Source organism: Vanacampus margaritifer, chromosome 5, assembly GCF_051991255.1.
Source record: "Vanacampus margaritifer isolate UIUO_Vmar chromosome 5, RoL_Vmar_1.0, whole genome shotgun sequence".
Classification (NCBI taxonomy): Eukaryota; Metazoa; Chordata; class Actinopteri; order Syngnathiformes; family Syngnathidae; genus Vanacampus; species Vanacampus margaritifer.
In genome coordinates, this window is record NC_135436.1 from 17,823,855 (window position 1) to 17,837,890 (window position 14,036).

At 37.4% G+C, this 14,036-nt stretch overlaps 1 protein-coding gene across 1 annotated transcript in view; it reads right to left on the reverse strand.

Annotated features, from left to right (window-relative positions):
- pcp4b (Purkinje cell protein 4b) overlaps positions 1 to 4,619 on the reverse strand; it is a 34,594-nt gene extending 29,975 nt beyond the window's left edge. The window contains exon 1 of the mRNA XM_077566843.1: positions 4,472 to 4,619. Coding sequence (XP_077422969.1) covers positions 4,472 to 4,480 — 9 coding nt within the window. The 5' untranslated portion in view covers positions 4,481 to 4,619. The remainder of the gene's footprint in view (positions 1 to 4,471) is intronic.
- Between the last annotated feature and the right edge of the window lie 9,417 nt (positions 4,620 to 14,036).

Genomic DNA, 14,036 nt, shown 5'->3' on the forward strand with positions numbered 1-14,036 from the left:
AGCAACTGACATTTTTTTCTGTTGTCAGCTCGTTCATTTCTCTTTGACGTGCACACGCTGACAGAAGCTTTAGGGACTTGTTCTGTTGGATTTTTAATCGTTTTTGAAGTTGTTGACTTGCTTCTCTGGTAGACACAAACTGGGGGCCTGGGGGGGGGGGGGGGGTAGTCTAATAAAAATTAAAGAATGCACCTTGGGGTAGCTGCACCCCTAGACATTTGATTCGGCACAACAGCAAAATCTTATGATGCTCATTATGAGAGCTGGACGTTTTTTTAGAAGACGATGAGGTATTCCTTTAACTATATTCCATTAATGATAACTGTACTACATCATATGGAGGGTGCTTTCTCTTTGATTACCTTATTTAGTTAGTTGAGCGGGGCAAAATACTGTAGACGCCTCTGAGCATGATACAGTAAGGGGTAGTCTGAAGTACTCGAAAGTTGAGCCAACCTTTGTTGCTAAGAAACCATTTTCAATGACCATGTGGCTGTGTGAGGTGTTTAGGGAGAAGACTCCATTTTGTGCAACTTGGAAAGCTAAGAGGCACAAAAAAAAAAAAACATTTTTCAAGCGTGCAAGCAAAGTCAAATTTAGTACATAATTTGTTTTATACATCAGTACTGTACTGCACTGCAAAATTGGGCGCTAAAGCTAGCATGAAGGTGCATCATATTAGCGGTGGTGGATAAAAAATTAAACATGGTGGTAGCCATGTGGTAAGCTAACCCGGTGGAACAGTTTATCCCATCTACTGTAATTTATTAGTGTACTTTGACTGTATAACAACATAATAAATGTAAGTTCCAACACAGCTCCAGCATCATTGTACATCAAATGTCCAGCAGAGATCTACAACCTCTTATTATGACATGTATCCAGACTAAAGGTCCTCAATGCTAATTCAGAATTGGGTATTTTTATGACTAACCTACAAACTGGATATCAGGCTAAAAAAGAAAAAAAAAGGGAAAAAAAGAAAAATGTGTCTTATATTATTGGTGAATTGTGGTGAATCATTAACTCATTCACTACCATTGACAGCTATAGACATCAAAAATTAATTTTAACTATTTCTATTAGTTTAACATTTTTTTTCCATTTTTGTTAACGAGAGTATGAAAACCTAGAAATTATTATTTTTTGTACATTTAGAACAGATATAAAATTTGAGATTAATCCTGAGTTAACTAGTGAAGTCATGCGATTAATTACGATTAAAAATTCGCTTGATGCCCCTAATTTAAAAAAAAAAAAATCTTAATTTTTTAATAATCTTTTATTTTTTTTAAGAAAAGATTATTAAAAATAAGGGGCGTCAGGCGATTACAATTTTTAATCGTAATTAATCGCATGATTTCACTAGTTTACTCAGGATTAATCACAAATTTTATATCTATTCTAAATGTACAAAAAAATATATTTCCAGGTTTTCATTCTTCACTAGTTAACTCACGATTAATCACAAATGTTATATCTGTTCTAATATAATTTAAAAAATTCTAGGCTTTCATACTCTTGTTATAACTAAAGTGGGAAAAGATGTTAAACTAATAGAAATAGTTCAAATGAATTTTTGACGTCTATAGCCGTCAATGGCAGTGAATGAGTTAAATATATAAGTATTTGAGGAAATTAGGGATTTCATTCAGTACAGACAAGTGCTACTATAGAACATTTTAATAATCCAGCAAGGGAGAGGAGGAAGAGAGAGTTGGAAGGAGCAGGGAAAGGTGGAGGAGGTAGAGGTAAAGATGGTTGGAGAATTTCCTGAGTGGGGTTAGGGGAAGTAAATTGTGCCACAAAACAACTTGTTTTTGGCAATCTGTATCACTAAAACTATTATGTTCCCACAACGTCTTGAAATATATTATCATACATTAGTTTGCAAAGAAAACGTAAACTATCCTTACTGTGGTGATCCTGAAAAAGAAAAGAGGCAAAAACCTACTCCAGTCGTCCCGACATGGATGCATGGATGTAATTCCATTGAAAAAGAAACAACAAAGGAAAATATTGAAATATTAAAACAATCCATAAGTGTGTTGTTGGGGCCATTTTGATGAACCGGTCATTTGAAAAATACTACCTAAAATAATAAAAATAAAAATAATACCTAATGTTGCTTGTTTTATGAAAGAGAGCGAAGCGGGCCAGATAGGCTGGCGGTGACTCATTCATCTCCAAATTAGTTGCGATTCCTTCTGGTCATGTTTGGAGACTAAACATATTTCAGCCATTCATTCAGCATTACTCTGCTCTTCACTGCTGTGACAAACATAATCATCTCATTCTCAGCCTCAGCCTCATCCTGCTTGTATTCACACTACATCCACTCTATATGTAACACCTATATTAATCAACAGGAAGTGGCAGCGTCTCTTTACTTTGCATGTTAACGACAAATCAAAGGCTGGCGATTTTGCTGCGGGTGAAAAGGATTCAATTATTCAAACAGCTCCTGTTGTGTGTGTGTGCACACCCAGTATGCATCTTTTATTACACTGCCCAGTGAACAATTTGTTACAAACAGCTTGCGGCGAAGTGTGCTGATGTCTACATTTGCCATTTCAGGTAATGACGGACATACATTCTAATGGAGTTGTGCACCGAAAGTAAAAGTGACTTTATTCCGAAGGTTGCTATCCGTGTTAAGGCACTTTTCCCCTGACCTGATCCTTTCTTTTTCTTTTTTCTTTGAATTGCACCAAAAAAAATCCATGAGGTTACAAAATGCTTCCAAAAACATTTCTACATGAGGAAAGTCTGCAAATTGGATGCAAAAGCATTTTCCGCTTGCAAGCTTCACTTCACTGTATTCCTTCCATCCAAACCCCCAGAAGATTTTCTTGCAATGTATGACTATAATCACATTGCTGCCTCTTTTCTGCAGTAGCTCGCAGGCATCTGGCTCTTTGGCTGTAATGAGGGAACACATTTCAAAAGCAAAGTTTGGGTTTTTGCAGCTGTGTTGACATACTATGCCAGCATCATGTGTTATCAAACACAGACTCAAAAATGACATACTTTCATTTTTTGAATTTACCTGCATGTTAAAATATGCCCAGTAAAATAGGGTTTTCTAAAAGGGATGTACATTTTCATAATCAACAATGGAAACTATTAACGACAATTTTTTAAAATACGGTTTCTAATAATATGTGCGGATCTCTTTCTCTGTTCCGAATTCATATTTCAACATCAGTGTTTAATTGCATAGATTAATGATGCCCAGAGAACTGATGACATCGAACTTCCAATGTCGTTATGCTGTACTTTAGACAGCAAATTAGATGAGATGGAATCACTGTCAGCTCCACTGGTTGCTTAAAGCCAGATAGTGCACTCCATTTTGTCTCAATTGTTCCAACACCCAAATTATCAATGATTAATTCTACATAATTGTCAACATGATCAAATAATTGACAAAGAAAACATTGTCCAGTGTAACAATGTAAATGAAAAGCATCATTTTCTTTATAGCATAGGCTATTTATTTGAGCTATATAATATTGAAGTCCCTTAGATTTAACAAATGTAGTAACATAGCCAATGTATGTTTCCCTCATATAACCTTGTGTAGGAGAATTTGTGCAGTAAAATGACGCACGCACACACACGTTCATGTATATACAGTATACACAAACAAGATTATTCCCTCACGTAAAACTCCCATTAAAAAAATATTCCATGATTATGTTGACGGTTCTGCTTTGTGCAACTCGAGACACTCCTCTCCCCTGAAACCATTCACAGCCAACATTTTCACACATCACTAGAATGCACAGCAACAGCACAAGATGTTCTCAAATGTCCCCAAAACATTTTTTTTTTATTAAAATACACCCAATTTGGTGTCAGCAGATACTTGTATAAACAATATTCTAATTCCGTACTGAATGGTATTGTTGCTCAAAAAAAAAAATAATAATAAAATAAAAATAACTAACTGGTTATACAGTATTTCAGGATGAAGGGGAAACTCGGTAACTGAAAAGTTCTGGTGTCTGATAGACCTTCTTAGACCATCTTGTGACATTGTATTTCCAAAAATAATATTCAGAATAAAAACAGCCTGGAAGCAGCATCAATTGTTTAAGTCACCTTGATTCATATAGTGCAGTTCTACACTGCACTTATTCAACTTGCAATGGTTTCCAGCATCGTCCAAAACAGCTCCCAATAAAGCCCATTGTATCACTTTTTCCGGGTCAACATGGATCGGCAAAAGAAGCAGCCATGAGATCTGTGCGTAAATCCGATTGAGGAGAGCACACGCGAATGATGCGTCCTAAATAATGTTCCACATGTGAGTAAAACATTAAAAGTGGCAGCATACGACCGCTGAGAGAAATCGACAATCGCAACAGAAACGCTCAATAATTCCTCCCTAATGATGCTTCCACCGCGCGCGCATTACGTCAAAGCCGTGCGTCATAATCACTCAAAACGCGTCAAATAGTCTTACCTCGCTCATGGTGCACCTTCAGGTGGAGGTTGGCGGTTCTTTAAAACAGGCTTGGTTTCGTCGAGAGTGGCTCGCCGCGCGCACGGAAGCTTTTATAAAGTCCTCAAGCCGACTCCTCCGTGTCATGACGTCACGGATAAACCAATAGCAGCGCCGCGGGCGAGCGGGTCTCCCCCAAGTTGCCACCCAACTTCTTCAACTGTTCGTCATGTGGCCGCGGTGGAAGCCCCTTTGCCTAAGGGGGAGGCAAATTGTCATGAATCAGTTGGAAATATGTCATGATAACATTTTCACGCCCACAGCTTTCATTTGTAACAAAAGCTCATTTGTCCTTCCTTTGCAACCGTACTGTTATTAAGATACATATTTCTCTCTCAGTCTAATGAGATCCAAGTATGCGACGAGCTGTGTCAAATATGAAGCTTTTACAAAAATAATGGTTCCATTTTGGTTGAGGGGTAATTTGACAAAAAGTCTGTTATTATGGTGGTTTTGCTATTAGCCCGGGTCGGCAAAGTGTACTCTGCTGGACTAAATACTTATGAGAAACATGAACTTACATTTAAAAACCTAAATTCAAATATTTTAACCATAAAATAATAGTATTAATTTAATCCCAGCAGTTTATTTTCTTCATTTTCTTATCTGTTCTCGTAACCGCACTGCTTCCAAGCAAAAATGGTGATGCAGCATTTAGCTGTTATGCTACACACAAATGGAATAAGTTGCCAAAAGAAATGAGGTCAGACCCAAGTATGAATGCTTTTAAATCCAGAACATTAAAACTTTTTTCCCCTCATACCTTTGATTTAGTTTTTAAATCAACTACAATATATGTTTTTTATGTATTTATTTCCTTTGCTTTTAAATGTCTATAAATCTGTTGTTTTTATATGCGTTTAAATGTTGTCAATGCACATTCTTTCAGTAATGTTAACAAGCTACCTTTGTTCTCTCTGCTTTGCGAATGTATTCAGTTGTTGTGTTGCCTTGTGTTAGGGTTAAGGTGACTCCAGTAGTGGATGTGGGCTTGTAAAAAAAAAAAAATTTTGGTGGGTCTATTCAGATTTCTCTATGCTAAACTGCCAAGGACCAATAGAATCAGTATTGATGGCCAATCTAGTTTAAGCTATTAACAATGAGTATATTTCTTTAACCAATCAAATCATTACATTTGTCATCATAGGGCCCACAAATTAGCCCTCAATGATGTCAGCATTTTTGTCCTCATATTGATTGGTTAAAGCAAAACATTTTTTATTTTATTTTTTAATTTTTTCCTGGAGAGCTCAATATTGTTCATTCGGTAATTTTACCGATTTGACATGTCATCATCATTGCTCTCTCTTTTTTTTTTTTTTTTTTTTGTAAATGGGTGAGTATGTGTATGTGCGTGCGTGTGAGTGTGTATTCATTAGTTCACCTAAAACCTATTAAAAAATCCCATACCGTTCACCTAAACCGAACACTTCCAGCCAGAGTCGTGAGGCCGTCAGGAGACCCGAGGAAGGACCAAAGAAAAGAAAGGAAAGTTAAAGCATAACTTGTTACAGCCAGCTTCGACTAGCAGCACACTTCTGCTGTGATCTGTGCACAAATTCACAGTGAAGCGAAATCATATATGGTTTTAAATATCTTATCCATGTTGGAAGAGGAAGATAATTGCTGGAAATGTACAAAGATTGATTGTAGAGATATAGCTTTAAACTGTTTTTCACCATTTCAGTTATACAGATTTTTTTGTGTTTATGTGGGCACGACCCACTCGGCATGAGTTGCCCCACCTTCACTACAGTTTAAGAACCTCATCTGCCCAGTGACTTAGTTGGGCCATCAGTTTGGAGTCACATTATATAGTATAGCCCACATTATCTATTCCATTTTGAAGGTGAGCCTCCTAATGTGATTTTACATTGTGTAAAGTACTATTGTTTCAAATGTGTATTCATTGTACTTTACATTGTATTGCACTGTGTTCCATTCCATTGAGAAATGACATACAGATTGTTCCCTACAATCTAAACCGAGATATCGATAGGAGAGCAGGACCACTGATGCAGAGGTGACTTGCACTGCAGACCAGGTGACATCCCAATGGACTATTGAGGGAGTCAGTCGATTAGAAGTGAGGTTCGAGCGCACCAGCATATCCCTGACTTGTCAATGCGTCTGACAAGCTGGACTTGCTCCTAAAAAAGGCTTTGGGCTCTCCATACTACAGAAATATTCTTCAAAATTGTTCTCCGGAAATAGTTGAAAGACAGAAGTTGTTTATTCTTTGCCAAATGTAACAGATGGTAGCAGAGCTTCTATAGTTACCAATGCACAGTACATTTTGTGGCACTTGCAATGATGGTTTATAACTGTGAAAATGTCCTTCACAGTACACATCTCATATACTAGCTGCAAATATGAAGAACATGTGAAGAGATTGTGTAATCACTCCTAAATCGTACTGTACGTTTCTGCAACCTCTGAAATATTTTTAAATCATGAAGATGACAGAATTAAAGAGAGGATTGAAACATATGCCATTACCCAATGGGTGCTTTGAAGTAACACGCACTGGATGCACTGTATAGCGTTTATCTTAAAACAGAATACTGTCCATCTAGCCATGTATCTAACCTATACAATATGTGCCGAGCAACATAAGCAGAGCTTGTGTAACAGTAGCCATTAGGGGAGAAGAAATCGAGACGTGAAGAGGGGGGGGAAAAAAGAAATATTGATTTTGTCTTCAGGGAGGCAAACAGCGAAATATTTCAAAACAGGCAGCATTGGTAAGCAAGTGGATTAACGTTTTGGGAAACAGCAGACAGTCCCACAGCAGAGGAGATCGCCATGAGGCAGGTCTCAGCGCAGGATTGTATAGCGTGCCAAGTGGGAAGACACAAGAGGGGGCACTTCAAGGGAAAAGCGCACAAGCGTTTCTTTCTGCTCTACCTGGTAACTGCCTGATTAAAATAGCTACGTGAACAAAACACACTGCTTATACACTGCAGAGGGAGGAAGCGCTGCTCGGGTCTCTAATGTGATGGAAAATGTTGCATCATTCATCTGATTATTGTTAACAGCAATTGTTTCACTGAAATACGCTCAATGGTAAACAAAGACAATGTCTCTTTTCATATGTTACCATATAAACTAGGTGAAAAATCCGGGTGACGTGATTTAAAGGCTTTTATGAAAAAAGGGAACATAAGCCATTTGTTCTGTTTCAACAACAACATTCACAAAGAAAAGTGTGAACTGTCAGAGTTGTCTGGACTACGGCGGAGCTAGCTGCTAGCCCGCTGCACTGCTAACGTAAGAATTTCACCCCCGTCACAAATTACCCACAGAATTACTATGAAACACCAACAAAAACATGAATAAAAGTGTTTTTTTTTTTTTTATTATCATCATCACTGTATCATAATTTCAGTGAGTGTGCACATGCATGTGTGTGTGACGGGGTTGGGTGGGGTTTAAGCTACCGCTAATTGCAAATGTTGCTACTTTGTTGTGTATCCATCCATCTATCCATCTATCTATTGAAAGAGGAATAAAATTATTTGTCCTCTTTGCGTGTTCCAAAACTTGAAGACAGATTTAATGTAAGAAAAAACACCGTTGCAAAAATGATTTAAAACATACTCTCTGGGTACTTTTCCATGAGCGATGGCGAAAACAGAGTCAGGGGTGCGTGTTCGAAACAGATTCTGTTCTCAAGGACCAAATGTGTTTTCCCACAGAGAAGGAACTTCTAGACCAAATAATATGTCCCAGCTTAAGGTCAAATTATACTGAGTTCAACACTACTTGCTTTACACGTCTATAAAACCTTTCAACATAATTCAACTTATAAAGAATTAAGATGTTAATAATGTATAACAATGGTTAATATATGAAAATAAAGAATTTAAATGTTAATAGTATCTAACACTATCTATCTATCTATCTATCTATCTATCTATCTATCTATCTATCTATCTATCTATCTATCTATCTATCTATCTATCTATCTATCTATCTATCTATCTATCCATCCATCCATCCATCCATCCATCCATCCATCCATCTATCTATCTATCTATCTATCTATCTATCTATCTATCTACTGTATCATGTTCCCATAAGAGACGTTTCAATGTGTTTATACTGTATCGCAATGGTAAACTCGTTAGAACATACCGTTATTAAATGTTTAATGATGGTTTGGAGTTTCCCTTATTCCTTAGGGAACAAATTATATATTTATTTTTTTAACCCTGTTCATGCAATGCAACGCATGCTTGAATATTCGTACTGTGAAGGTATATTTGTGTCATACCAGTCGCAGCAACCATGTTTTATTTACAGTGTCATACAGCCAGTAAATATTTGATGACTTAACACTATATGTTTTTATGACTGGTCAAGGCAGAAAGTATTACACCAAGTACTACAGTATATGTGTATGTTTGCAAGCATGTTCATAGTGAGTACATACTATAAGTGCATTCTATGCAGGGTAAAGCAACATTAGCATATGAGAACTATTGTGTGGCACCCTTTGCATGAATAGCATGACAGTCTACAATACTGCCTGGTGAAAACAGATTTGTGCTCAATGCGTGTCTTCTATCTGCTGATGTCCCCTACAGTGCACATTATTCTTTACACTCAGCTCCTGTCGCCCAAACTGTGCACGCTGACATTAAATCTGCATCCTTCTCAGCAAATCTGTGTGTAATTACGGCAATAAGTGATGTTAAGGGCTGTGAAGTGTCTTACAATTTAGACTAATCTGAGCTGAGATGCATGGAAACACTAATTCGTTTGAAAGGCCTGAGTATAACCTCGGCTGGGTGGTTTAGAAACTGCTACATTAAGCATTGAAATTGCAGGTTTAAATTATACAGAACAGTTTATTATGTCTCATTATAATTATCATGTATGATATACTGTACAGTAATACATACAGTATTGGATGGTGGGTAGTGTGAAATTATATTTTGAGGTTGGTGGGGTTTGATGCACACACAAACACTTGGAACTGAAAAAAATGGAAAATATTAGTGGCATACACACAATGTGTGATAAAGTACTGTAATGTTTTGCTTTGGTAAATGAAGCATGGGTCATACGGAAATATATCATATACATATCATTTAATTGGATCAATAATATATTATATACATATAATTGAATCGGATCAATAACAATACGGACACTTGTAAAAAAATTAATAAAATAAAGTGCTTATCAACCCTTTAGCACACAATCCATCCCAGATGTATTGCATAAGACAATAATGTCAATGTCAAGTTTATCAGCACATTTCATATGGCAAGCATAAACTCAATGTGATTTTGGATTAAAAGAAAAGATGGCAATACATTTAAAATGCATATTAAAACAAACAATACAATACACTAACCAAACAACAACTAAAAGCTAGAGAAATGAGATAAGCATTTCGATTACATTTTAAGGGAGATATTATTGGAGATGAGCAGAGTTCCACAGTGTTGGATCAAAATAAGTAAAAGCACCTTCAGCTGCATTGCTGGATTGGTCTTGTATGCCAGACAGTCAACTCATGCTTTAATCATTGAAGTGTAGATTGTAAAGTTTCAACATGTCTTTTGAAACACGTCCCACAGTAAAGCAACAAGCTTCAGAAGAGAGTCAGCCTCATTTCCCCTCATATCAAGTTGCTCATTTTGCAAGCCTTGGAGCATTTTATGGCTCAATTGAACATTTCACATCTTCACGCGTTTGATTAAAGTACAACCGTGCAGCGCTCACCACAGGCCCATTCCAAATGCAGCTTTTATAATTCAGTGTTATTTTTTTTTTAAAGTCTGCTGCCTTGGCTGAAATACTGCAGAAGAATGAGCTAGCTAGAATATGCTTTGATGATACAGTCAATGTAGCAGCAATAATTTGCTCTTCTTTATGCTTGTTTGTGAGTTGGAAAAAAATTGTTATATGATCATGCTGTAGGAATGTTAACATAAAGTTAGTAGAGGTTCTATTAAATATACAGTATTTGTATGTATTGAGTTATGAATGATAACATTGCCTGAACAGTTCTACGATGGCAAAAATTTGACTCCAAAACTATTTTTGGAGTTTCCAAATTTGAATATATGAAACCGACATCCCAGAGTGTTCACCAATGGCACTGCCATTGTATTTCAACTTTAATAGTCCTAGGACAGAGTGTCAGATCTTGCAGACTTTCCGCGTTTAATCTTCTCCCGCACGCAATCACCAGTGGAAAGGCAGCAACATAATGAAATCTCACACTGGGACAAGCTGACAGCTCCGCCTGCCTGTGATCATCTTCATCATGATCCACTGTCATTGAAAGCCCCCTCCCTTCTGACTCCCCTCCTTATTGGTTGGTGTCATCTCTCCTTTGTCTTCCCAAACTTCCTGCTCCTGTCACTCACCTCATCACTGTTCGTTTCCTCAGCATCCCAGGGATGCGCTGCCTCCAGTGGTCATGCGGTCCAACTGCGTGATATAAACACAGCCAATGAGAGTGAGATATTAAGCGGTGCCCCGACATTACAATAAGACAGAAATTGTTAAATGAATAGCACTCTACGCTAATCTTTATGGCTTTTAGTCAGATGGATGCAAGGTAGGGAGTGGAATAAAATGATAAGTGCTCTGAGCTAACAGTCAAGGCATGATCAGATACAATTACATTAAATAAAATAAATTATAAAATGCATTACTAAAATAGCTCAACATGATGAGATTGACCTTGCTAAATGAGATTTAGTTGGGCGATTTAAAAAAAAAAACATATATATATATATATATATATACAACAACGTGTGTGTGATTGGAATAACAGTGCATACACAAAAGATGCAGACTGCCATATACAATATGGAATAATATATGAAGCCATTTTTGATGAGGAAAAATTTTTTTGAAAAATGCCTCAGGTCAGTATTTACATTTACATACCAGGCCACTTGTTGATCAGCAGAAATTGTAGATCAAACTCATTTGTGGCCAAAAAGCCTCGCCTAGCTATTCAATAAACACAGATGACAGAAACCAGAAGTCAGATGACAAAGGAAATTGCTCCAAAGATTTCACCTTTGAACCCTGTTACCTTAAGCATTCTTTAATTTTATATCATTCTTGATTCGAGAAGTACAGGTACTGACCTTTTTGGTAGCTTACACAGTTCAATCTGATATTGTTTAAAGAGGAAGTCAACGCAAAAATGTTATCTACAATCATGTATTGTAAAGTTAATCTTAACACTGCATTTTGATGAATATTGCGTTAGTGTAATATGAATTAAACAGCAAAATCCATCCAATTTTAACCCTTTCAGACGGCGGCCATTTTGCCCCATGTTGTCGATTGAAATCATAGTTGTTCAGGGCTCAGGTAATGATCAATTGGTGAGCCATGATTGGTCATACACATTCTTGCTGCGCCATTAAATACCACAAATTATATAAAATATGGATTGAGAATTAACAAATATTTGAGATTAACTGCTGACAAAGAGAAATCTATTGAGCTGGTGGGCGGAGCTAATATAGTTTAAAAAAAAAAGATAAACACTAATGCAATAAAAACACAAGGATTATGCACCACCATTTTCAGCATCTTTCATGCAGTAGCAGACAAGTCAAGACAATTCACATCATGTCTCCTCCGCTCCCCACGCACAAGCTAATTAGCAGGAATGATGCCAGACAAAGAAAAGTGAGGATCCTCGGTCTTGATGTCTCACACCAGATGAATGTCTTCCAGTCAAAGACAGGCAGCAACAAATGAAGTGGCGTCAATCAGCCTGATTCGCTGTGAGTGAAATTAGTCCTCTTTGGATTCACTTCATCATTCCTCGGCTTGGCTCCTGATCAATGCCACTTGTCTTACAAATGTGCTAAGTCATGGAAAAAGAAAAGAATGATTGAAGCTGAATCCATCCTAAACCAATCTTAATTAGCACTTACCTCATGGCCAAAGTAGGGTGGTGCTTCTAAGGTTGAACATAATATGTCCGCAGACAAACGAACATTATTAATCATACAGGCAAAGTCATATTTTAACATTCTTAACTGGAAAAAAAAAGGTGTAAATTCAAGATGCTCAAGAAGATGCCCAGAAAATGTGTGCGTGCAATTACGCTGCCCTTGACTCGCCCGAAAGTGCGGAGGCGATCGAGTTTGCCATTTACAGAAAAATTATGTATTTCACGCAAAGAGCAGAGCGCAGGCACGTATAAAAGATAGAACCAGGAACGTCCACAGTAAAGAGCAGACATGATGAGTCAGTGCTTGATTAGAGCCCAACCAGGAGACCTCTGTCAGCCCCGCAACTTCCAAATCATAAATTAAGGCACTGTTGTTGTTTTTTTTCACCAAACAAAGCGAAGGACGTCCTGAGCTGTGACACAAAAGACTGCAGCAGAGCACAAGGGAACAACATCAGTTGATCAATACCCAGGAGCATGGAGACTAATGCATGATTAGTCTTTTTACTATACTGACATGAAAGGCAGCATAAAGTCTCAATGTGAAATCAGTTCAAGTACAGAGCATTAAGCATATGAATAAAATACACCTCTTAGATTGACAACAGTATGCACGCAATGGAAGTGCCCCCCACTCCAAAAATTGTTCCGCCGCCTCTGTCCGATGCACTTTCAGCCATTTATCTTTTATTTTAATTTTTTTCTTCTTCTTTTTCTCTTTTTTTCCTGGAGAGCTCAGTATTGTTCATTCGGCAATTTTACCGATTTGACATGTCATCATCATTGCTCTCTCTTTTTTTAAAAAAAAAAATATTTTATTTTTTTGTATGTGGGTGAGTATGTGCGTGTGTGCGTGCGTGCGAGTGTGTGTGTGTGTATTCATTAGTTCACCTAAAACCTATTTAAAAAATCCCATACCGTTCACCTAAACCAAACACTTCCAGCCAGAGTCGTGAGGCCGTCAGGAGACCCGAGGAAGGACCAAAGAAAAGAAAGGAAAGTGAAATCCAGCACCGACCAGACACCACCCACCAGGCCACCAACCAGAGTCCTTCACCAACCCCAGAGACATCTAAATTCCAACAAATCAGGGAGACCTCAAGAGACCAAAGGAGAGACTGAGGAAAGGAAGGACAGACGAAGCCATTTATCTAATGGAGTAAACAGTCAAACACATAAATACCAAATGAAAACACTAGCAAATAGAAAATGCTAATGCTAAATTTGTGGTAAACAGCCATTCATTGGAACATCAACACATGAATATTACTGTCACAGTGTTTGTGTGTGACTTTCAGCTTAATGACACAGCCATGTGTTTTTTTTTTATTCTTATTTATGAAAATCATGTAAATTGTATTGGGTTTTTTTCAGTTTTCACGGTATGATGAACATTTGATGGCTTCATTCAACCCATTTCAAGAAAACTACTTTGTTTGTTTGTCATGCCAGTGGGGGAATTACAGAACGGTGGACCCCAGGCATGAGTGTGGAATGTACTGAAAACAAAGAGTATTTATTTAGTCAACAACAACAATAGAAGAAAAAAAAAGCTAAACCAGGCAGTTTGACACGGTCAAA